The 24,823-nt window shown below is 39.4% G+C and overlaps 1 protein-coding gene across 1 annotated transcript; it reads left to right on the top strand.

Moving 5' to 3' along the window:
* Window positions 1–423: 423 nt before the first annotated feature.
* Window positions 424–5,917, top strand: LOC121967268 (sphingosine kinase 2-like). The gene is made up of 10 exons (XM_042517376.1): window positions 424–802; window positions 1,526–1,648; window positions 1,770–1,870; window positions 2,585–2,657; window positions 3,333–3,419; window positions 3,544–3,621; window positions 3,765–3,835; window positions 4,580–4,873; window positions 5,206–5,328; window positions 5,495–5,917. The coding sequence occupies exons 1-10, from the start codon at window positions 463–465 to the stop codon at window positions 5,693–5,695; spliced, it is 1,491 nt and encodes a 496-aa protein (XP_042373310.1). The 5' UTR covers window positions 424–462; the 3' UTR covers window positions 5,696–5,917.
* Window positions 5,918–24,823: the final 18,906 nt, after the last annotated feature.

Below are 24,823 nucleotides of genomic sequence, written 5' to 3'. Positions count from 1 at the left end.
AAAAAGATAAAATAGGAAATATATTTTAAAAAAAATATTTTTTTTTTATAAATACTAAAGTAGCATACACTTTTTTATAAATTTAAATACGCTTTTTTATAAATTTAAATACGCTTTTGATAAATTATCGTTTTTAGTTCTTATCGTATTTATACGTATATTTTATTAATGGACCATTCGTCTGCTCACTGCTGTAACCCCGAGTGCCGTGCACGTGATATCCAGTCTTGGTTCCCACTTGTCCGGACGCCTCCGATTCATCATCCACCGTTCGTGCCCACACTACGACGGCCAAGATACGCCCCGCATGAAATTTATATGCCGAATTATTCCGGGGGCCCGCCTCTTGTCTGCTACGTCGCCGTGAACATTTAATTACGGTATATGAATGTTAATATAAATAGAAGAGGGATGGTTCTTCCCTCCCTGTCTCTTTCTTTCCCTCCCAACAAAGGCTCAGAAATGACGGCGACGGGCAACGCCGCTCTGACCCTGGCAGAGAAGGTGCGGATCGATGGGTCGGTGGCGGAGGCAACCCTAGCGTCCGACGGCGCGCTGCGCTGGAGCTCCGAAAACGGCGGGGAGTGCTGCCTCGTCTTCGACAACGAGGTTTTGGGGTTGGAAGCGGCGGGGGTCCGGATCACCATCAGGGCATTCGTTGAGGCGCACAAGTCGCCGGCTTTCTGTGGTGGTCAGGGCGGCCTCGGGAGGCGGGTGAGGAGGGATTATGTTCTGGAGATGCCCACCGAAGAGGCGGCTTCCATATGGATGGATAAGATAAGGGCCTATCTCGATTCCCTTGGTAAATGTGCAACTTGTGTGAAATGAATTGCCGTTTCTTCAAGGAAAGCGTTTTCCCTCCGCTTTCCGATAGTGAAGTTATTTTCTTTTTCACTAATATATATCTATATATTCGGGACAATACTTAACCTAGTCTTTTGTAAAAGATAGTTGACTTGCTTCTATTTTCCTTCTTTTTTTTTCCTTCTCTTTTTAAAAACTCGAATAGAATCAGCTCGACCGATCCTTTACTTGCTTCTTATTCGAATTTTACTGCAAGATTTGAAACCTCGTCCATCCAAATTTTGTAATTTCCAAAGTTCTTGTGGAAGCTTCACCGGTTGTTTTAGTGTAAGCAGAAAAATATCTGAAACGGATAAGCTTGGTTTGCGACTTTTTGTTGGCCAGTCGACATTCTTATTTCCATCATTTGTTTCTCCGTTCCAATAGTAGTTAAATTCTAAAGTTGGCATGTCTTTTGTCCTAACTACAGCGAGGACCCTATGACATCGTTGACTGCAATGAACCACTGTTTCGGAAAACTGATGTTTTCCATTGGGATGTCTTGGCTCTGCCATCTCTGTACTTCTATCTAATTTGTTTTACATTAATTACAATTCCATAATTCTGATTAATTGACAATTTTCACCCTAGTCCTTTTATTGTCTATCACTAATATTTGGACTAGATACTAGTGTTACAAAACAATTATCTTTCACTGCATCTGAGTATCTCTTTGATGTAGGACGGCCAAAGAGGTTGCTTATTGTTATAAATCCATATGGAGGAAAGAAAACTGCACTCAGGATTTTTGATGCAGAGATTAAGCCTCTTCTAGTGGATGCTAATATCATTTATACCATGAAAGGTTCATTTTATTGTTTTTTGTCCACGGTTCATTTCACTTTGTATTTCTCATTCATGTGGCAGACTCCAAACGTTCATTACCTGCTTAACAAATTGAATTTTCTATTTTTATGTTTCTTCAGAAACTAAACATCAGCTCCATGCTCAACAAATTGCTAAGACCGTGGATCTACTAAAATTTGATGGAATTGTGTGTGTTAGTGGTGATGGTGTACTTGTGGAGGTTAGTGGCGTTCTTCAAATCTTAACTAAATAGGCATAGAATAAGCATGAATTTCTGTATCAATGCTTGTTTGTTGTCCACTTGGTGAAGATTTGATACACATTAATAATCCTCCCATATTATAATATTTGAATGATAAATCACTTAGAAATTCTTGTCAGATGTGCATCTCTATTAATTTTTTTACATTTCTCCATTATTTTCATAGCACTGAAAATCCTCCATCTATCTTTTAGTATAGCTGATAATTAGAAAATGCAGAAGTTTAATGCAAGTTCTCATGCATAACTAATATTCTGTCACGTCTTGACGAAAATGCTATCTTAAATCTGTTAATTATTTGTGCATAATTAATGAATTCTTGGAATATGCTTTATGTACTTGCAGTTAGAATACACGCCTTGACATTTGCTTAAGATGGAACATTCACTTTTTGTTCACTCAACTTTCCAACTTTTCGAGATAACTAGTATCGATTGATGGCACTTATGTCATATGTCATTGTGTGTTTTTATTGTTACATCCACTTTTGTAGTGTCCAAAAATGTTGGACAAGAAGTAACCACTGGTGAATTTTTTATCGTTTATTTCTGCACTTCTGCATAGGTTGATTTGTTTCAGTATGATAAATTCTTAGATCTAAGTTTCCACTTTTTTTAATTTCTTCAGTCTAAAACAAGTTTTTTTTTCGTTTTAATTTCTATATCTCATCAGGTAGTCAATGGTTTGCTTCAAAGAGAAGACTGGGATAGTGCTATTCAGGTTCCTCTTGGGATAATTCCGGCAGGTTGTTCCTCAAGCCTAATGCAAATGGTCTATTTGTTTCTGTTTTTTAATTTAGAAAACGAACACAAAACTGGGAGAACAATGCATTTTTTCTGGTGGTGCAAAAGGACATTTAAAACCCTGATTATACCATTCTTCCACAGAGATTCATTATGTTTTGTAATGGCCAACATCTTATAGATAACATACAAAATTTTTAAAAAAAAATCTCAGATTGGATAACGTATCAGTTAATGATTTCTTGTTCCTCAAAAAAGTGATATATTGTCTTTGATGTGATTTTTGAATCTAATAAACTACTATGACATATGTCGCAGAACAATGTGACAGCTATAACACTGATCAGTAGATGTAAGTAGGCATTCTCCAAAACACTAATTCTATCCCGACATCAAATAAGCACACGAGCCCACAATACAGATCATGGTTTGTGGAAGACAAGCATGCACCACTTAGAGGTTGTGTTCACAAATTAACATAAATTTGTTCAAGGAGATATCTTTTCATCATTTTCCTGCTTAAATTAACATAAACTTTATGATCTCTTGATTGTCATAAACTTTATTAGCTTGTTTATCAGGTTGTGGTATTTCCCCTTTATTTAGCTTCTTTATCAATATATTTTGTATATTTTAGTGAAATTGTAACTTAAATGCTTTCTTTTCTTTGTTTGTAGGTACAGGAAATGGTATGGCAAAATCACTTCTAGATTCTGTCGGTGACTTGTACTCTGTTTCAAATGCCACATTTGCTGTTATTAGAGGTTCTGCTTGACTTCATATGTTTTTCCTTCCACAGCACTTTGTTGTCAGTAATCTTATAACATCTTAGTTGTCAATTGTCGTAGAATGCAAAATTTTTAAATGTGTCTATGTTTAGCCATGCAGGTTGCAGACGTTCTCTTGATGTTGTCACTGTTGCACAAGGAAAGACTAAATTTTTCAGTGTTTTGATGCTTACCTGGGGTATGCATAAAACTTAATGCGTGAATTTGTTCTATAGCACCCAATTACATATTCTTTTTATTTTAGCACTGCATGTCTTATTCTTCCTATCACATTATGTAAAGTTATATACCCCTTTCTAATTGTCATATTGGTATTTAAAGGTTTGGTAGCTGATATTGATATTGAATCCGAGAAATTCAGATGGATGGGTAGTGCTCGCTTGGACTTTTATGTATGTATAGCACAACCCTTGACTTCTTAGATGTGTTGTTTGAATTCACATTTTTTATCTCATATATTTTCCCAATATTTTTTTGAGTAAAATTCTCCTAATATTTGGCTTACTTGCTTGCTCTTTTGTAAACGAAAACACCACCTGTCTTGTTTTTTCTTCTGTGGTTTTTGTGTAGAAGTGTTATTACAGATTTTTCTTTGGGTGTTTTGTATCTATGTTCTTGAAACGTAATTGTTTCCTTTTTTTTTAGTTCTGAATTTTTTGTATCGCTTAACTTTTTTGTGTTCAGTTTCAATCTTCAGTATGTCTTGTTAAATTATTTTTCTTATGTTATTAATTGTATGCCACTATCATGGCAACCACTTCAGTATTTTTCTAGCCATTGATGATTGGGCTACGTTATGTGGCAACTAAAGCTCTTATAGAGATTTAAGTGGCCACATCACTGCAATAACTTATGCCCTCTTGTATCAATTTGCTACCATAAAATAAAATTTCTAGTATAAGAAACAGAAAGTGTGTAATCCCAAGCAATTGTTTCTTCAATGCTATCAGTTAGTATTCTGTGGATGATTCAGTGTTTAGCTAGATTGACTATTCAAAGATATGGCAGTTTGTTGACACATGAAACTTAAAATTGACCATGATTAATTGTTTATTATCCTTTTGTCATGAATTTGATTGGTTGAGAAGATTCCCCTGTGAGCTCAAACGTGCTTACCATATCTCTCTTTCTTATAGTCTCTTCTACGCATATTGAAATTGAGAATGTATCAAGGGCATGTTCAATTTGTGCCAGCACCTGGGTATGAAACATATGGAGAACCAGTAAGGCAAAGTGTCTGTGATAGAAATGCTAAACTTTGCAAAGATGACCAACGAGATACAGTAAATTGTAGCTTGTGTGGCTACCAAGGCCTTGCAGTTGGTGCTGATGGATGTGAATGGAGATCTATGGACGGCCCTTTTATCTCAGTTTGGATCAACAATGTGCCATGGGCGGGTGAAGATGTAATGCCAGCACCCAATGCAAAGGTAGTTGCTTATATGTCCTTAAAAATTATAATCTATCTGTGTTGCAACCAAGAGCCACACATAAGTCACCTGCACGATACCATTTCTTTTTATTCCTTGCCCTTTTCTCCTCCTTTTTCTTATCTTTCAAGTACAATTTTGTTCAGCACTTAATACAACGAATTGACTGTTATGGTCTTGACAAACTTATTAATGGAAAATTAGCTAAAGCTTCCAGATCTTTCATTCTAATTATGAAAAAAAATTATATTCTCCAATGTCCAGGATGAGAGCTTTTCTCTGGCACAACAATTTTTGGCTTGTTAAATCACTTAATTTCCAATGCTGTGCAGTTCTCTGATGGCTACTTGGATGCGATCATCATTAAAGAATGTTCAAAGTCAGTCCTCTTGTCGCTGATGCTAAAGATGAGCGATGGAAGTTACTGCAAGTCACCATATGTCACCTACCTCAAGGTGCTTTACACTCTTGCTCTGTTTGAGAAATACTTCATGTTTCTTTCGATATCCACTTTACGACATCAGTAAGCCATGTCCATAAAATAGCAGACATTTCCTCCTGTATCTTTTCTCCAATTTGTTATTCGCTTAAGCAATGTTCTTCTTTTCCCTTCTTTTCCAGGTCAAGGCATTCCGGCTAGAGCCCGGAAAACGAGTAGGGCACCCCACAAAGGGTGGCATTGTTGATTCAGACGGAGAGGTTATTGCAAGGGGAGATTACTCTGATTGCGATAGTAAACAAGAGAACAATCTGATGTCTTATGGTCCTCCCATCCAAATGACAGTGGACAAGGGTTTGGCCACCATCTTCTCACCCAGATGATGAATTGATGATGATCCATCTTGCATATCTTTTGTTCACTGAAGCGAAGTGTAAGAAAATGTACACAGGCGTTGTATGATTACTGTGAAGGTGGAAGAAAGGTGACATAGCATGTGTTGTCGTCCGAGTAATTCTTGCATCCATGTGTATTCTATTGTTTCCTTGTCATATCTGTACCACAGTTAATTAATGAGCAAATATAAATTAGTTATTAATTGCTCAGTGTTGGGAATTGATTCGCCTTGCCAATAACTTTTAAATCGATTAGATTGTAATTAATTGCTCAGTGTTATAATTATTTTTTATCATACTAAGTTTTGCTGATCTACAGTAGATATCATTATCAAACAAGATGCTTCAACCATTTAAGTGGGTAAACGGTGTTCAATTTTTTTTTACTTATGTTTAAATTTATTTATTAAAAATTGTATCGAGCCGGATTCAAAATAATAATAATTATTATTATTATTATTGATAATCTTAATTAGCTTTATTGATTATCTCCGGAGATAATCAGTCCGATTTCATAAAAAAATTTCATCCGATTCAAGTTTAGAGAAAGATGGTAATGTTTAATCCAGATGATTAAATATTATCAGTCCTCCGATTAGATATAGATAGAAAATCATATACAGCTAAATATATTTATGAATTCAAGTATATTGTAGTAAAAAAATAATGATTATGCCTATCTGTCGTCCGTTTTTAATTATAATGTAATCTAGATGAGTCAAAACATTTTTCGATTTATTATAGTGATCGATAATTATTTTTTTAATTGGATTGATCTTATTTAAGATTAGCGGTTTGAAAAGTTTGATAGATACTAGATTAAATGTAAATTATAATTATCTTTTGATTTCTCAATTAAATAAGTAAATATTCTAATAAATTGTTTTTTTTCGACATTAATAAGATTCAATATATTTATTGTTTCAGTAAATCGGTACAAATATGTATAAATTGAGATTTAATGGCTATTTAATGTTTTTAAAAATAAAGCACTCTTTTTAAGGGAGCGGCTATACTTACCCTATGAATTACTAAACACATCCGATTTTCTAAATATACTCATCAAACAAATATTTTATCATAATTCTTTCTAAATACACCTCATAAAATTCCTATATTACCCTTTCTAAAAACCCTAAAAATAGACAAAACCTTAGCATCATCTTCCTACCTGTGATTTTCGTTGTTGCTCCTACCTGTGCCATTTTCACCACCGCCTTCATCATTTTTGTTGTCTCTCCCTCTCATCTCTCCACTTGGGCAACTCGATTTCCAGCCGAATCAAACAATAAAAGTGCTCATTGAAAGCATTATATTGTTTTTGTTAGATTTTGTGTTTAGGTTTCAAGTGTTCATGAAAATCTCTCGAATTTCAGTCGTGCATCGTTCTTCCCTGGTTTGACGCTTGTTCATCTATAATATGTCGAACGCACCAAGATCTGTTCGGTCATGGTCTACCGAATGCAACACAATGTGTTCAATCAATGAACGCCGAACGAAACACTAAACGTTCGGCCTCTAGCAACTGAACACTAACAGATTTGTTGAGTTGTGTGTTGCCGAACACATTGTGTTTTGCTCCATTTTGAGTGGTTGAACATCTTTGTTTCCTTTCAATACATGTTGGTTGTATATCTAATTCATTTGTTTCTTATGTGCAGTAAGAATGTTGAAAACATTTTCAAGGAGGAATATGTAGGGGATCTTGTGGTCGGCTAGAAGGGGGGTTGGATAGACGGCGCCCTCAAATAAATCGCTTCCTACGTATTTCTTAGTTTATGCAGCGAAAATACAAACTAATATGAATACGAAAGTTAAAGACTAAAGGAAAGAATAAGCAAACAAATCGACACGTCAATTTACATGGTTCGGAGATAAGGCTCCTACTCCACGGTTGTCCGTAAGGTGGACGATCCCTATCCGTCGATGGATTATTCCTCGGAAGACCTCCAGCTAGCTCACGTAGCTCCTTGTGGGTGGGGAAAGCTCACCACAACTCTCACAAGAACTCTTGAGAAGCTAGGGTACTGGTAGACTACTAATAAGGGTTAACCACCTCTATTTCATCAGCGTTAACCAAGCTCCTAAGCCTTGATTGTATAGGCCATGGTTTGAAAAACCCCCACCTACTAGGCGACTGCCAAAATCATCAGTCGACTGCCCTTTGTGGATATTCGACTGTTACATCCCAACGGCTCAATACCAATCGACTGGTAAAAGTACCAGTCGACTGCTCCACACTGGTCGAGCGAACAGAAGCATTATGTTCGCTCCCAGTTGACTGCCCGATCGACTGCACTAGTCGATTAATGAAACCACCAGTCGACTGGTACCCGAGTACAATCTCTTAGCACTCGCACCCTCACCCCTTACGACTCACTTAACTCTTCGTTGCAGCTTTGACATCTTGCCTTCAAGCCTACTTCCTTTGGCTCTCGTCCCTCGGATGCACCCAAGCCCACGGCTCGTCCCAATGTTATCCTTCGTGTATGCCTCGAAGTTGCTTCCCTCGGCCTTTGTCCTTGCTGCCTTGTCCACGGTCCCTCGGATGCTCCATCCTTCACCGTACCCGAAGTCATCAACCTGAGTCATATGTGTATCCTGCAAACCTGCACACTCATATACACATATCAAATACAAGGGTGAACCTAACTTAAACCGTTTGCCCAAACACCAAAACACATGGTCACACAGACCATTGGGATTGCTCCAACAATCTCTCTCTTTTTGATGTTTGGCAATACGTTTAAGTTAGGAAAAACATAATAGAAATAAACATGCTAAAACAAATGGACTTACGTTGTCAAAGCTACACACTTGGACTTACACCGCTGAATGGACTTACGTTGCCAAGGATACACATTTGGACTTACACCGCCGAATGGACTTACATTGCCAAGGCTACACACTTGGACTTACACCGCCGAATGTGTAGGACCGTTGAGACCAGCTGGAAGGGGGTTGTTGGATAGTCCTGTAAACACAAAAGCAAAAACAACCCTTCTCGAACTCTTTAAGCTAATACTTGCATAAATAAAGTAAAGTAGTAAATGAAAATCATAAAGAACGAGGCACCAGTATTTACTTGGTTACAACCGATGTGATTGTTAATCCAAGAAAGATTAAGTACTAAAAACTCCTTTAGGCGGAGAAGCCTCTTACAACGTTGAAGCGCAGAAACAGAAGCTTAACTACAACTAAAGCATACAAGTGTTTGGAAATGAAGTACTCGTGATTGTTGAAAAGCTTCTTGACCAAGGCTATATTTTTAGCCTTGGTCGGGGCGCCCTGAAGGATTCCGGGCGCCCTAGGGGGGATAAACTTTATCCCCCAACGATCAGATCGAGTCAAAACTCGATCCTGGTTAAAAGGTTGGTTCGGGCGCCCGGAAGGGTTCCGGGCGCCCCGGTCAGCTCCGGGCGCCCCGGACCCCGAAAGTCAACTCTAGTTGACTTTTTCGTCCGGGACCTCTGCTCCGTTTCAGTCCTGCCTCGGCCCGGGTCTTCCACTCCGGATCCGCTTACTTGGGTAATCTCTGCCATCCGGAATAGGGCTCACCCGAACCCAACTTCCAGTCTTCTCGAGCGGGTTTCCCTCCTGCTTCTCGTCCCTCAGAATCGCTCCGTGTTTCCTTCTTGTCAGTTGCCGTACTCATCCGCAGTCTTCGTCCCTCGGATTCACCGCGTGCCGTCCTTCTCGCTAGCTGCATCTCTTGCTCCCCGAGCAATCTTCCGCTCCGGCTTTCGTCCCTCAGAACCACCGCACGCTTCCTTCTCGTCCGCCGGTGTACTCTTCCACAGCACCTCGTCCCTCGGACTGCCGTCTTTCTCGCTAGCTGCGTCTTCCGCTCGACTACCTGTGTTCCTAAGCTCCTGCACACTTAGACACAAGGTTAGAACAACATATGACCTAACTTAAATTGTTGATCACACCAAAATGACCTTGGGGTTCCAACAGAATGGACTTACGCAGCTAAGGCTACACACTTAGACTTACACCACCGAATGGACTTACATTACACACTTGGACTTACACCGCCGAATGAACTTACGTTGACAATGCTATACACTTGACTTACATCGCTGAATGGACTTAGGCTGCCAAGGCTACACACTTGGACTTACACCGCCGAATGGGCATACATTGCCAAAGCTACACACTTGGACTTACATCGCCAAATGGACTTACTTGACAAAGCTACACACTTGGACTTACACTGCCAAAAGAAAAATAATGTAACATGTATTGTAACCTATCCCAAGGCTCCCCCTACACCTATGCTCCCCATTGAGCTAGAAATTTGACCACAGGGCTTTTTAAGAATCTATCACAAGGCTCCCTCTACGCAAAGACACTTAAGATTTTCTAACTAAACCTTACTTCTTCTCCTTTGACTAACATTAAAAACCTCCAACAATACCCCAATTATTGAAAACTTAATTATCAAACTAACCCTAAACTCATGTATTAATCCTCCAAGTATCTCATACACATACGAGCTGAATCAGTAACAAACAGCACTGAAAAATAGTTTCAGGTTGGTATCAGTCGACTGCCAGAAATACCAGTTGACTGGCCTTATCGAATTCAACACATAGAACCATTTTGTGTTCAAAATACATTATTACCAGTTGACTGGTAACTGTACCAATCGACCGGCGCCCAAATTCCATCCTATCCTGTATTTCTGACTCAATTTTAGAAATGTACCAATAATTCCACGGACATCCAAAAATCCCCCAATTTTGTGGAGAGATCTGTTTTACCCATGTATACTTGGGAAAAATATATTCAAAAATATATCTATCACCAATCCCAAGATTGACACAAAACCTAAAACTAGCTAGATGATTCAATTGAACCTTGACCTAAAGTCCTAGTTTTAACTTCCTCTTAATGTATTTGCTCATACTAACGCACAATGCATCCCTAGCATTGGTTTATATGACATCTCTACATTAAAAACTAATTATCATACAATATGATCCCAATGTCATATTTCCTTGCATGAAACATAACCCATGTGTGCCAATTCCCAAGGTTTGAGACTCAAGTCTGTTTCCAAACTATTTGGTACACTCCATGACTCCCTTAGACTCCCAAGTAAAATCCACTTAAGATCCATTGGCTATGGGTCCTAAATTGACTCTTTGAGCTCCCCCTAGTGCTCTTAGCCTTAGCCACCTCCCTATGTGACTCATCCACAATTGTTAGACCACATCGGTGTACCTCCAGTGACACTTGGCCTACAAACCTAACATTTTTAACCATGGACACCTTGTCCTTGGTTAATTTAACCTTACCTTTAAATGACTTTCTCTTTCCATTTATTGGCTTCTCCTTGTTATAATCATATGCAACCTTAGCATAAAACTTTTCCTTAGCATTGGAGACACTAGATCAATATCTTAAACCTGATCTATCATTGTTGGATTTTTGACTACCCAACACCATACCTAAACCCTTAGATCCAACATTGAATCTTTCTAGGGTTTTCTCCAACTTATCAAGCTTTGCCTTCAAAGTTTGATTTTCTCTTTCTAGGTTCCTAACCCTAGAATTGGCTTGCCTACATTGGACATTCCTAGACCTACCCTTCCTAGGCATATGTCTCTCCTTCTTGGGATTAATGCCTAGGTTCTCCTTAGGTCTATCATGCCTAGATTTATCATGAATGGTTCTCCTAGGGCTATGATCTGCAATTACCCTATTCCTTGTTAGGATCCTTCGTACGGAGGCTAGAGAGGGGGGTGTGAATAGCCGACCCCAAATCGTCGCGTTTCTACAAAACGTGTTAGCGCAGCGGAAAATAAACACAGAAACGAAAGGGAAAGAAGACAAACCTCAAACAAACCGATGTAACGAGGTTCGGAGATAAACTCCTACTCCTCGGAGTGTCCGTAAGGTGGACGAAGCCTATCAATCCGTCGGTGGATGAGTCCCCGGAGAACCGGCTAATAAATGCTCCTTGTGGGTGGAGAAACCTCGCCACAATACTTGTAACAACAAGAAAGGAGTACAAGGAAAGCAAGAAGCAAATACACACAACAATATGAATGCAACACTCGCTTGCCTTATCTGTCGACCGGAGGCGATGAAGCAGCAACTTCACAACCCAACTGCAGCAGCTGATCGACGACTGGAAGCTCACGCGAAGCTTCGGAAGCGAGCTCAACAAAGCTCAGAACCTCAGAGCACAGAAGCAGAAGCTTTTTAATCCGAGGAAGAAGAAGCAGAAGCAGAAGAAGAAGTCGGAGGCTCGCAGCAGCAGCCCTCCTTTTATAACCTGCGAAGAAAACGAAGAAACACAGAAGAAATCTAGCCGTTGCGTCGCAACGGCTAGTGCCGGGATCGGTCTGTGGACCGATCAGGCTCCATGTGGATCGGTCCACAGACCGATCCATTCCCTAGCCTTCGCTTCTGTTCCGTCTCTGATCGGTCCATGGACCGATCAGGAGGTTCCCTGATGACCTGTTGGTTCATCATTCCTAGCATCTGGTCACTCCCTTGACCTGCTAGAATTCTCCACCAAGTGTTCGGTCAATCCCTTTGACCCACTTGGGCTTTCCTCTTCGTGCCAAGTATCTGATCACTCCCTTGATCTACTTGGACTTCCCAACACCAGATGTCCGATCACCCTTGATCCATCTGGATTTTCCCTTGCCTGACTTCACTCACCATGACTTTCACCTAGCTTCACTTACTAAGGTTTTTACCTGGCTTCACTCACCAGGATTTCCAATCTGCCTGGCTTCACTCACCAGGACTTCCAAACTGCCTGACTTCACTCACCAGGACTTTCCCGAATGCCTGGCTTCACTCACCTGGACTTCCACTTTCACCTAGCTACACTCGCTAGGATTTTCACCTGGCTTCACTCACCAGGACTTTCCACATCCGGTCCAGAGAACGAGCTACCGAGCCCTCTCTGACCACAGTCCGGAGAACGAGCTACCGAGCCCTCTCCGTCTTCCCATGTGCCAAGCTTCCATACTTGGACTTCTCCGTGCCAAGTCTCCATACTTGGACTTTCTCCCGTGCCAAGCTCCCTGCTTGGACTTTTCCGAGTCAGGTCAACTCACCTCGGGTCAACCAGGTCAACCTTGACCACGAGTTGCACCCACAATCTCCCAAGCTTGTATCCTTGTCAAACATCAAGATACAACTTTTCTGTTCACGTCAAACATCGTCATAACTCGTCAAACATCAAAACATAACTCGAGTCAAGTCAACTCGAGTCTGGTCAACCAGGTCAACCTTGACCTAAGGTTGCACCAACATTCCTATCATGATATCTAAATCTAAAATTTTGCATGGGAAAATAATAAAAATTATTTCTAGAATTCATAGAAGTATAAGAATTTAAATTTGAATTAACCTTCAAGTTAGGGTATACCTCCCTTACCCTTAAAGCTCACCCTAGACTTGAGCTCCTCTTCTTCTTCTCCCATTTCTTCGATTGCGCTAGCTTCTTGATCTCTCCCTTCTTGGAGCATTTGGTGTGGTAGTGCCCCTTCTCCCCACATGTGAAGCATATTATGCGTATTCTCCTTATTTGGGTCAATGGGCACCTGCTCTTGTAGTGTCTTTTTCATTGCACCCGAAGCACACAATGTGGTCCTTTGACTTTGCTTCGGTGGGGGTGCTTACTAGGTTGACCTTCAAAACTTCCTCTTTACTTGTCTTGGACTCTTCTTCAACCCTTGAGGATGTTGAAGATACTTCCTCATCCTCCTTCTCCTCCTCAGATGTTGAGCATGGCTCAACTTCCATTTGCTCCTCCTCTACTTGAGCAATTAAACTCATCTGCTTGGACTCTTCTTCTCCTTGTGTAGGTATAGGTTCTTCCCATGGAATCTTCTTTATCTTGCTCCATAAATCGTGGGCATTCTCATATTCACCTACACGACTCATCACGTCATTAGGCAAAATATCAATTAAAATTGAAATTACCTTTGAATTTGCCTTTGACCGTGTGGTTTGCTCCTCCATCCAATATCGTGGTCGAAGCTTCTTCCCTTTCTTGTCATTTGGGAGTTCGAACGGCTCCTTGATCACCATCATGGTGTTCCAATCCGTGTCGAAGAAGACCTCCATCTTCATCATCCAATAGGTGATGTCCCATAAGCCTCCACCTTCAAACTTTGGCGGTTCAATCAAGCCGGTCATCCTTGCTTCCTCGGCGGTTAGTTCGAAGGAGAGCGTCTTTGCTCTGATACCACTTGTAGGGGATCTTGTGGCCGGCTAGAAGGGGTGTTGGATAGACGACACCCCCAAATAAATCGCTTCCTACATATTTGTTAATTTGCGCAGCGGAAATACAAACTAATATGCATACGAAAGCTAAAGACTAAAGGAAAGAACAAGCAAACAAATCGACACGCCGATTTACGTGGTTCAGAGATAAGGCTCCTACTCCACGGCTACTCGTAAGGTGGACGATCCCTATCCGTCAGTGGATTACTCCCCGGAAGACCTCCGGCTAATTCACGTAGCTCCTTGTGGGTGGAGAAACCTCACCACAACTCTCACAAGAACTCTTGAGAAGCTAGGGTACTGGTAGACTACTAATAGGGGTTAACCACCTCTATTTCATCAGCGTTAACCAAGCTCCCAAGGCTTGATTATATAGGCCATGGTTTGAAAACCCCCCACCTACCAGGTGACTGCCAAAATCATCAGTCGACTGTCCTTTGTGGATATTCGACCGTTACATCCTAACGGCTCGATACCAGTCGACTGGTAAAAGTATCAGTCAACTGCTCCACACTGGTCGAGTGAACAGAAGTATTATGTTCGCTCCCAGTCGACTGCCCGATCGACTACACCAGTCGATTAATGAAACCACCAGTCGACTGGTACCCGAGTACAATCTCTTAGCACTCGCACCATCACCCCTTATGACTCACTTGACTCTTCGTTGCAGCTTTGACATCTTGCCTTCAAGCCTACTCCCTTTGGCTCTCGTCCCTCGGATGCACCCAAGCCCACGGCTCATCCCAATGTTATCCTTTGCGTATGCCTCGAAGTTGCTTCTCTCGGCCTTTATCCTTGCTGCCTTGTCCACGGTCCCTCGGATGTTCCATCCTTCATCGGACCCGAAGCCATCAACCTGAGTCATATGTATATCCTGCAAACCTGCACACTCATATACACATATCAAATACAAGGGTGAACCTAACTTAAACTCTTTACCCAAACACCAAAATACTTTGTCACACAGATCATTGGGATTGCTCCAACAGAATAGACCAACAACTTCTGACAAAAAGTATCGACAAGAGATACTTGCACGAGAGGTACAATCATTATAAGAAGAGGTACAATAATCATAAGTACCCCAAGAAGAGGTACCACAACAAGAAAATGTGCATGAAGAGGTACCACCACAAGTACCACTACAAGAAGATGTGCATGAAGAGGTACCTCCACAAGAAAATTTACTTTTAGAAATGAATGAGGGTGAAGGAGAGCACGATCCCGTTGGAGGGAACAATGAAGATGATGAAATATTATGCGAACCATTTCTAGGTGGTCCACATGATCCATCACCGTTGTGGGATTTTAAAATGCATGTATAACTATCTTGGATACATTTTCGTGTGATTTTCATGTATAACTATTTTGGATATATTTTTGGAGTAGTTTGATATGAAGTATGTTTGTTGGAAAGAATTATTATTTAGAGTTTATAAATATGAATATGTTTGTCGGACGAGATTGATTGGTAAGTTTGTTAACGATTGGTGAGCTAAAAGCTAAGACATGTGTCAAAAGAATGTATCAATCGATTGACTAATCAATTGAAAAAAGTTCAATCGATTGGGCAATAGATTGAAAAGCATACATACGTGAACAGAGCGCTCTCGAATCGATCAGTTGATCAATTAGATTCCCAATTAATCAGTCAATCAATTGAGAAGCATACTCGTGTGAACAGAGCGCTCTTGAATCGATCAGTTGATCGATTGAATTTCCAATCGATTAGCTGATTGATTGAGAAGTATGCTCGTGCGAACAGAGTGCTCTCTTTCTGTTTTCCTTTTTTTCTATTGTTGGGCTTGATATGAAGAGATATCAGACCCATATTGGCCCTGATATGAAGAGATATCAGGCCCAATGTGGGCCTGATCTCCTATAACAAAGTTGAGAAAAAAAATAAAAATAAGAAAAGAATTTACTTTTTTCAAAATCTTTGAACAACCACTAGGAATGTCGAAAATAACAATGGAGAGCATATTTAGAATTCTTACAATTTTAGAAATTCATAGGACATGAAATGATTACAATCTGAGGCCTCTAGGTCAATTAGTGGATTTCGGTCGAAACCCACTGATCGACCTAAAGACCTCAGATTACAACTATTTCAGGTTCTGTGAATTTCTAAAATTGCAAGAAGTCTAAATATGCTCTCCATATTTTCGACATTCCTAGTGGTTGTTCAAAGGTTTTGAAAAAATAAATCTTTCTTTCTTTCTTTTTCTTTTTTCCTTTTTTTTATTGTTAGGTCTGATATCTCCCCAAATTAGACCCACATTAGGCCTGATATGGAGAGCTATCAGGCCCACATTGGGCCTAATCTCTTATAATAGGGCTGAGAAAAAAAAAGGAAAAAAGAGAATTTATTTTTCCAAAACCTTTGGACCACCACTAGTAATTTAGTTTTTATCAAAAAAAAATAGCAATAGAGAGCATATTTAGACTTCTTGCAATTTTAGAAATCTAAAGGATCTGAAATAGTTGCAATATGAGGTCTCTGGATCAATCAATGGGTTTCAGTCAAAATCCAATGATCGACCTAGATACCTCAAATTACAACTATTTCAGGTCCTGTTGATTTCTAAAATTGCAAGAAGTCTAAATATACTCTTCATTGTTATTTTCAGCGTTCTTAGTGGTTGTTCAAAGGTTTTGAAAAAAATAAATCTCTTTTTTTTTTTTCCTTTTTCCTTTTTTTTTGTTATTGGGCTTGATCTAAAGATATATCAGGCCCAACATGGGCCTGATCTCCTATAATAGGGTTGAGAAAAAAATAAAAAGAAAAGAAGAAAGAAGAGAATTTATTTTCCCAAAACCTTTGGACCACCACTAGTAATGCCAAAAATAACAATGGAGAGAATATTTAGAATTTTTGCAATTTTAGAAATCTACAGAACATGAAATGGTTGCAGTCTGAGGTCTTTAGGTCGATCAGTGAGTTTCGGTCGAAACCCACTGATAGACCTAGAGAGCTCAGATTGCAACCATTTCATGTCCTGTAGATTTCTAAAATTGTAAAAAGTCTAAATATGCTATTCATTGTTATTTTTGACATTCCTAGTAGTTGTTCAAAGATTTTGAAAAAAATAAATCTCTCTTTATTTCTTTTTTCCCTTTTTTCTTTTTTTCCTGTTGTTGGGTCTGATATCTCCCCAAATCAGGCCCACATTGGGCCCGATATGGAGAGATATCAGATCCATATTAGGTTTGATCTCCTATAATAGGGTTGATAAAAAAAAAAGAAGAAACAAGAGAATTTATTTTTTCCAAAACCTTTGGACCACCACTACGAATGTCAAAAATAAATCTCCCAATGTCGAAAATAAATTGACATAGAGACCTCAGATTGCAACCATTTCAGGTCCTGTAGATTTCTAAAATTACAAGAAGTCTAAATATGCTCTCCATTGTTATTCTTGGCATTCCTAGTAGTTGTTCAAAGATTTTGAAAAAATAAATCTCTCTTTATTCTTTTCCTTTTTTCTGTTGTTGAGCATCTCCCCAAATCAAGCCCACATTGGGCCTGATATGGAGAGATATCAGGCCCACTTTAGGCCTGATATGAAGAGATATCAGGCTCAACGTGAGTATGGTTTCCTATGTTGGATCGAAAGCGCTAGAGGGGGGGGGGGTGAATAACGCTCGTGGCTTTCACTTTCGTTTCGGGAAACTTAACGAGTAAACGCAGCGGAATAATAACACAAACACACAGAAAAGACACCAAGGATTTTTTACTTGGTTCGGAGTCTGGGGCGACTCCTACTCCAAGGCCCGCATGTAAGAGTGCTTTCGATGGGCAAACACTATAGCTTCGAAAAGATTACAACAAGTATAATAAGTGCAGTAATAAATTATACCGACAACAATGTAATCTCAAACTCAGAGCTTCTGGTTGTCGAGGTCAAGTTCTGGCATCGTCGGAACGTCTCATTGGCAGTGCGCAGCTGAAAGATCACTTAGAATTTGTTGTTTTCAACTCCTACTCGAGACAGCTTTATAAAGCCCGTTGAGGGCGCCTCCAACACCCTAGAGGGCGCCCTCAACCCCGCCGATTTCGCAACGTGGATGAGATTTGAAAAAGTCGTCTCTTATCTACCTGAGGGTGACTCTAACCCATGGAGGGCGCCCTTAAGCTCCATGAGGACACCCTCTACTCAGCATCCAGGGCACCCTCAAGCTCCATGAGGGCGCCCTCGCGCCTTGCTGCGAGAGGGTCCTATCCAATTCACTTCCTGCAAAATACGTTAGTACAACATATCCTACAAAATAGAGTTAAGACATGATAAGACATAGAATTTGACAGTCATCGGACTGTCCAGTTCTGACTTCGGATCCCAAACTGGAAACCCTAGGTCGAACCGATGCCTACTGTTCCCTCACCGAGGAACGCGTCCTCACCTACTCCACTCAGGAGAGTTTACCTGTTGCCAGTTGACCCTTCAGACCAACTGGACTTTTGTTCAGCGCTTGAGGCTCCAGGACTTTCCGCTGGATGTCCGCTCCATGACCCGCCCAGTCTTTCACCTGGTTTGCGACACTAGGACTTTCCACCTAGAGTCCTCAACTTTAGGACTTTTGCCCGAAGTCCTCGACCCACCAAGACTTTCCGCCTAGGGTTATCACCCCATATGACATAAGGTTACCACCCCCTAGGGCCTAGGGTTACCACCCCCTAGGATTTTCACCTGCCTAACCGTAGGTAGGACTTTTTCCTAAGTACACTTAGGACTTTCTTGTAACCTCATTCAAACACATTAGATAACAAAACAACTTAACTTTGGACCCTTTGACATAATCAAAACCCAGGTTCGATCGTCGGATGCTTCCCGCACCAACATCCTATAATAGGGTTGAGAAAAAAAATAAAAATAAAAAGAATTTATTTTTTCTAAAACCTTTGGACCACCACTAGTAATGCCAAAAATAATAATGGAGAGCATATTTAGATTTCTTGTAATTTTAGAAATCTACTGAACCTGAAATGGTTGCAATTTGAGGTCTCTAGGTCGATCAGTGGGTTTCGATCGAAATCCACTGATCGACCTAGAGACATCAGATTACAACAATTTCAAGTCTTGTAGATTTCTAAAATTATAAGAAGTCTAAATATGCTCTCTATTGTTATTTTCGGCATTCCTAGTGGTTGTTCAAAGGTTTTGAAAAAAATAAATCTCTCTTTTTTCCTTTTTTTTTTTCTGTTGTTGGGCCTGATATGAAGAGATACCAGGCCCAACGTGGGCCTGATCTCCTGTAATAGGGTTGAGAATAAAAATAAAAAAGAGAATTTTTTTTCTAAAATCTTAGGACCACCACTAGTAATGCCAAAAATAACAATGGAGAGTATATTTAGACTTCTTGTAATTTTTGAAATCTACAAGACTTGAAATGATTACAATTTAAGGTCTCTAGGTTGATCAGTGAGTTTCGATCAATATGGGGAGATATCAGGCCCACATTGGGCCCGATATAAAGAGATATCAGGCCCAACGTGAACCTGATCTCCTATAATAGGGTTGAGAAAAAAATAAGAAAGAAGAAAGAGATTTGATCATTCATAATGAATAATTTATACTTAGCACGCAATAACATGTTTTTTTTCTAAATTTAACAGTGATCATCTAAATAAATAAAAATCTCAATGATTATCTAAATGGTTATCAAGTCAAACAGTGATAATCCAAAATGAATAACAATTTCAATGATCATCCAAATGAACAGTGTTTATGCTATGAACTACGCCACTATTTCCTAACATATGATTATACAGTGCAAGTTGATGAATATACACAATATCTCATCCTGCTGCTCATGGAAAATGACATCGATACCACTTGTGAACAACTGGAGGTAATGGATAACCCTTGCGTAAAAAAACCTATATATGAAAAATGAATAATTAGTAATGCAACAAATTATAAATTAAGAAATATATATTGTTGAACTGAAAATAAATGTACCTGAATAAAATGATTTCCATTCACATGTGTAATACAAATACATTTTGAAGGCTCAACCACGGGAGTTCGCAGAGGAAGAAATGTATAACATAATTGAGCAGACAAACTAACCAGGGCAACATTATATTTCGATGCAACAAGATAACCCATTTCCGGCAAAGTCATCTAATATGAGAGTGACGCTGCTTCATCAAAACAATCCAACATGTGCTTTACTTCTCCAACACGACCATTTTCATTAAATATTTCTTCATATAATATTTCGAAATGTGTGATCTCCTCAAGAAGGTCCCGTCACACCCTTGACTATGCATCCTCACCAAAACCAAGTAGGCCAACAATGGAACAAAAACCATAGTGACCATCACTCGCCACATCTTTAGTGCCAACAACATACTCGTGGAGATGAGATGGTAGTTGATCAATATAACCAATAGTGGAAGTTGAACGTGTACGATGACGAACAATCTATTCAAAAGTGATATAAAAAAGTCAATTGCATATGAAAAAATTAATAATTATTTAAATATATTTAAAAAATAGATTTTGTTACCTTTAGCTTTTGCCTCTTCGTTCTAGACAATCCTATAGGTTGTGGAAATGTCAGCCCACTAATAATTAAAATATTTTCCACTTGCGAACAAATATCTTTGATAGACTCGACATACTCAAAAGCACTCAGGTCATGCTGGGTTGATTTTATTTGTTTAGCTTTCGAAGTTTTGGGTCGACCACGAGTGTGAGTGTTTACCTTTGGCACTTGTAGTGAGGTTGTTGTTGGATTGACAATTTCTCTCAATCTCCTTAACATTAACAATCTCTGTGAATCATTCGCCATTGAAAAAACTTTCTCCAAAACTTGTCAACATTATCTAATGGGATTGGCATGTCCACTCGAGTATATTCAGCAAGTTGATATGCACAAGATAAACCACATGTCTTCCGCAATACACAACCACACAACAAAGGATCTACGCCGGTCACACTTATACCCTTCATTTCAACAAAAATCTTGTCCAAAGCTGTAATGGAAACTACACCTCGCAAAAACTTGAACATGGATGGTTTGTATCAATGTTGGACTACATTAATACTCTTTTTAAAGAATCTTTGACTGCGGTGTGAGATAACTCAAGTAAAGAGTGAATTTTAGTCCAACAAGTCTCAAAATTACCCTAGCTTGATCCAAGTTGCCTCTTCAATTTTGCATGTGCACTCCCGGCCCTATTTGTTGTTGTGTTGACAAAATGCATGACATTATTTGTCCAATAAGACACAAATCTTTCTTTGAAAGGATGAATTCATTGATTTATTATATACTGAACAATATCTGAATGGTCTGAATAATCTTGTTGGAATCTCTTAAGCAACTCATAAAATGTAACTTCATTTTCAGGTAACATCAATACATTCCATGAAGATATAAAAGAATCCCATTTCTCCTTGGTGCGAAATCTCTTTTTCTAATTTGCCAATATATTCCTATTAATATGCCACCGACACAATAAATGCTTTGAAGTGGGAAAAGTACTTTCGATCACGTTCATCAATGCGATCTCTCGATCAGTTATAATTACGTTGGGTAAAGATGAGTCATCCATCAACGACCTCAAGATATGCAATGACCATAAGTAGTTATCTTTATGCTCAGACTCCAAACACACGCAAGCAATGGAAAATGTCAACACTGTTGACATCACACTAACTATTTCAAATACCGGTAACCTATATTGATTTGTCTTGTACATACAATCCATCAACAATACACTTGGAAAAACACGCAACAAGCCAATACTCTTCGGGTGAGTAAAGAAAATATCCTTCACCATGTCAGTTTTCTCGCACCGTCTGTGATGGTAGAAATAGTTATACTCCTTCAACTTTGCCATAAGATATTGTATTTGTGATCGACTTCTATGCTCGATTATTTTATGCTTTTATCGTGCATTGTAAATACTCATCATTGTCGACTTATTTTCAGAAAATCTCTCCTTTAACACTCTCAATATGTCTTTCGGTCGACTGTGGCTCTTTAACAAGTCAACCACCAACTCCTCCTCAGCATGTGATAAGCGTCGAGCAAATGAGTGACCTTCCAAATACAACGCGCAAGGATGATTATGCATGCCACAAACAACATTCAAAACCCATGGCCCATCAATGGATATTTACATAGCTTTAATTAAAAATGGACAACCATACTTCTTTGTTCCAGTAAATCTCTCCTTACTCACTTTTCGGATCACATTCATGTCATCTTTCACATTCTCACATCTTTCTTCAGACAATTTCTCTTTGGGCTGAAGATATTGGTCACTTCGTTCACATGTCAAAAACAACCGAGCCCATCTCCCACTATCTCCACTGTCTGACCTTTTCACTATTACAACCATCTTATTCGCCTTTGTCACATTATGTGTCCAAGCAACTAGTGCATCACGAGATTCAAAACATTCATACACCATTGTATAATCTATCACTATCTCATTATTCATAGGACCAATGACATTATTGTTGGAGCAATCTAGGTGCCCTAAGTTTTGATGTTTGGGCAAAGGTTTAAGTTAGGTTTATTGTTATACTTGATATGCATTGTGAGTGTGCAGGATACAGGTACAACAAGGAAAGTCCAAGTGTGATCTTGGCAAAGGAGGAAAGTCCAAGGATGAGTCTTGGCGGTGTAAGTCCAAGTATGTAGTCTTGGCAACGTAAGTCCAAGTGTGACTTGACAATGGATAAAGTCCCGGAGGTGAGGAGCCTCTTGGCAAAGGAAGACCCGACAATAATGACAAGGCCGATGGAAGTTCCAGAAGGCAAGACGTGAAGGATGGGGAGGCATCCGAGGGACGCAAGGCTGATGAAGGAGGCTAGAAGGCTAGGTCTAGATTGGTCGGTCGAGAAACAGTGTTGAGTGAATGTACTCGAGGTAAAATCCTAGAATTAGGGTTTACTGTAGCAGTACTGTAGCGTTACTGTAACAGTCGACTGGTGCACTGTAGAGAGCAGTTGGACTGACACCAGTCGACTGGTGCAAGGACCAGTCGACTGGTAACGGGCAAATCAGCTTACTGATTTGTTCCAAGCTCTATAAGAAGGAGCTTGGGATGACATGCCAAGGTGACAAAATTTGACTTGGTTAAAGCCTAATTAGTAGTCACCAAACGTGCTCAAGGTTCTCTTGTGTCCAAGTATTCTTGGTTGGTGTTGTGGTGAGGTTTCTCCACCCACAAGGAGTTGCTTGAGTAGCCGGAGTTTGCCGGGGGCTAATCCACCGAAGGATCGGGATCGTCCACCTTACGGACAGCCGTGGAGTAGGAGCAAGTTATCTCCGAACCACGTTACATTGATGTGCATTGGTTTGCATTTCCTTTCTTTGTCTTTAGCTTTCATATTCGTATTTAGTTTCGTATTATTCCGCTGTGCAACTAACGAATACGTAGGAAGCCATCGATTTGAGTGAGACGCTATTCACCCCCCCTCTAGCGGGCACATTGGTCCCAACAATTACCCTTCGTAGAACATGTATTTGATTTCTAATAAAAATTAGAAAATATTATAACATTACAAATATAACTTTATAAAATGTAAAAATACGCATTAGTATTGTTCACCCAGTGTTCGACTACAAATGGACGAACATGACTCACATGTTCGGAACTAAGATACCGAACGTATTCAGCTATATTCGGAAACAATTAGCCGAACATATTTTGTTATGTTCGGTTTCCAAAAGTCGAACATTGCTCAAACTATTTGGCCTGATATGACCGAACACTGCACGTTTAAATAACTTTCAGACTGCTATAGTTTAAATCGTAATGATACAAATATACAATTATACTACATGAAAAAAATGAAAAATAAAGCTTACATTGGTCATGGGAATTGGATCTTCATTATCCATCATGTTTGATTTATTACAAAAACAAAGTTTTGAGAGATATTAGATTGTTAGGATTTAGATAAAGAGAAAAAAAAGAGAGCAAAATAGAGGCGGAGGAGAGTGAGATATAAATTTTATAAAAAGGGCATTTTAGACTTTTTATCTAAGGATATTTTTGAGGAAAAAAATAGGATGTGTTTAGTGATCCATGGGGTGTGGATAGTTGCTCCCTTTAATTTTACTCTTATATATATATTTTATTCTGTTCTAGCGATAGTGACTTGATCGACGCACACGACCTTGACCGACTGTCGACGGAGAACTACTAACCTACACCATAACACCCTTCCCTCCTAGCTCCATATTTATTTTTATCTTTATACCCTCCTGCTTATTCTCGCATCCACGTTTTGTGTTTTTTTTTTATTTTTTTAAGTTTTGTGTTTTTTTTATTGGTTTTGTCTTTTTAGTCAATTTTTTTATTTTTTTATTAATTTTTTATTAGCTTTATTCTTTTTGAACAATTTTTTATTATATATTTGTAATCTTTTATTTAAGGGTAGGTAATTTAAGGAGAGAGGGGGTGTTGACATGTGTTAAGGGTTAGAGGGAATAATTTAAAGGGATGTAAGTGTTTTGACATGCACCAAGAATTGGAGGGTGGGTAATTTAAATAAAGTGAGAGGTTCTGACATGTGTCAAGGGTTGGAAGGAAGGTAATTTAAAGGGAGGAGATGTTCTGACATTTGTCAAGGATTGGAAGGGGGTAATTTAAAGTAAGAGGGGTGTTTTGACATGTGTCAAAGGTGGGAGGATATATGGATAATTTAAAGGGAGGAGATGTTTTGACATATATCAAGAGTTGAAGAGGGGTAGTTTAAAGGGAAGAGGTGTTTTGACAGGTGTCAAGAATTGGAGGGTGAGTAATTTAAGGAGAAAAAGATTTTGACATGTGTCATGTGTCAAAGATTGGAGGTGGGTAATTTAAAGGGAGAAAGATTCTAATATGTATCGAGT

Source organism: Zingiber officinale, chromosome 3B (genome assembly GCF_018446385.1).
Source record: "Zingiber officinale cultivar Zhangliang chromosome 3B, Zo_v1.1, whole genome shotgun sequence".
Classification (NCBI taxonomy): Eukaryota; Viridiplantae; Streptophyta; class Magnoliopsida; order Zingiberales; family Zingiberaceae; genus Zingiber; species Zingiber officinale.
The sequence above is the reverse complement of the archived record's forward strand: the minus strand, read 5'-3'. Positions and strand labels throughout refer to the sequence as shown.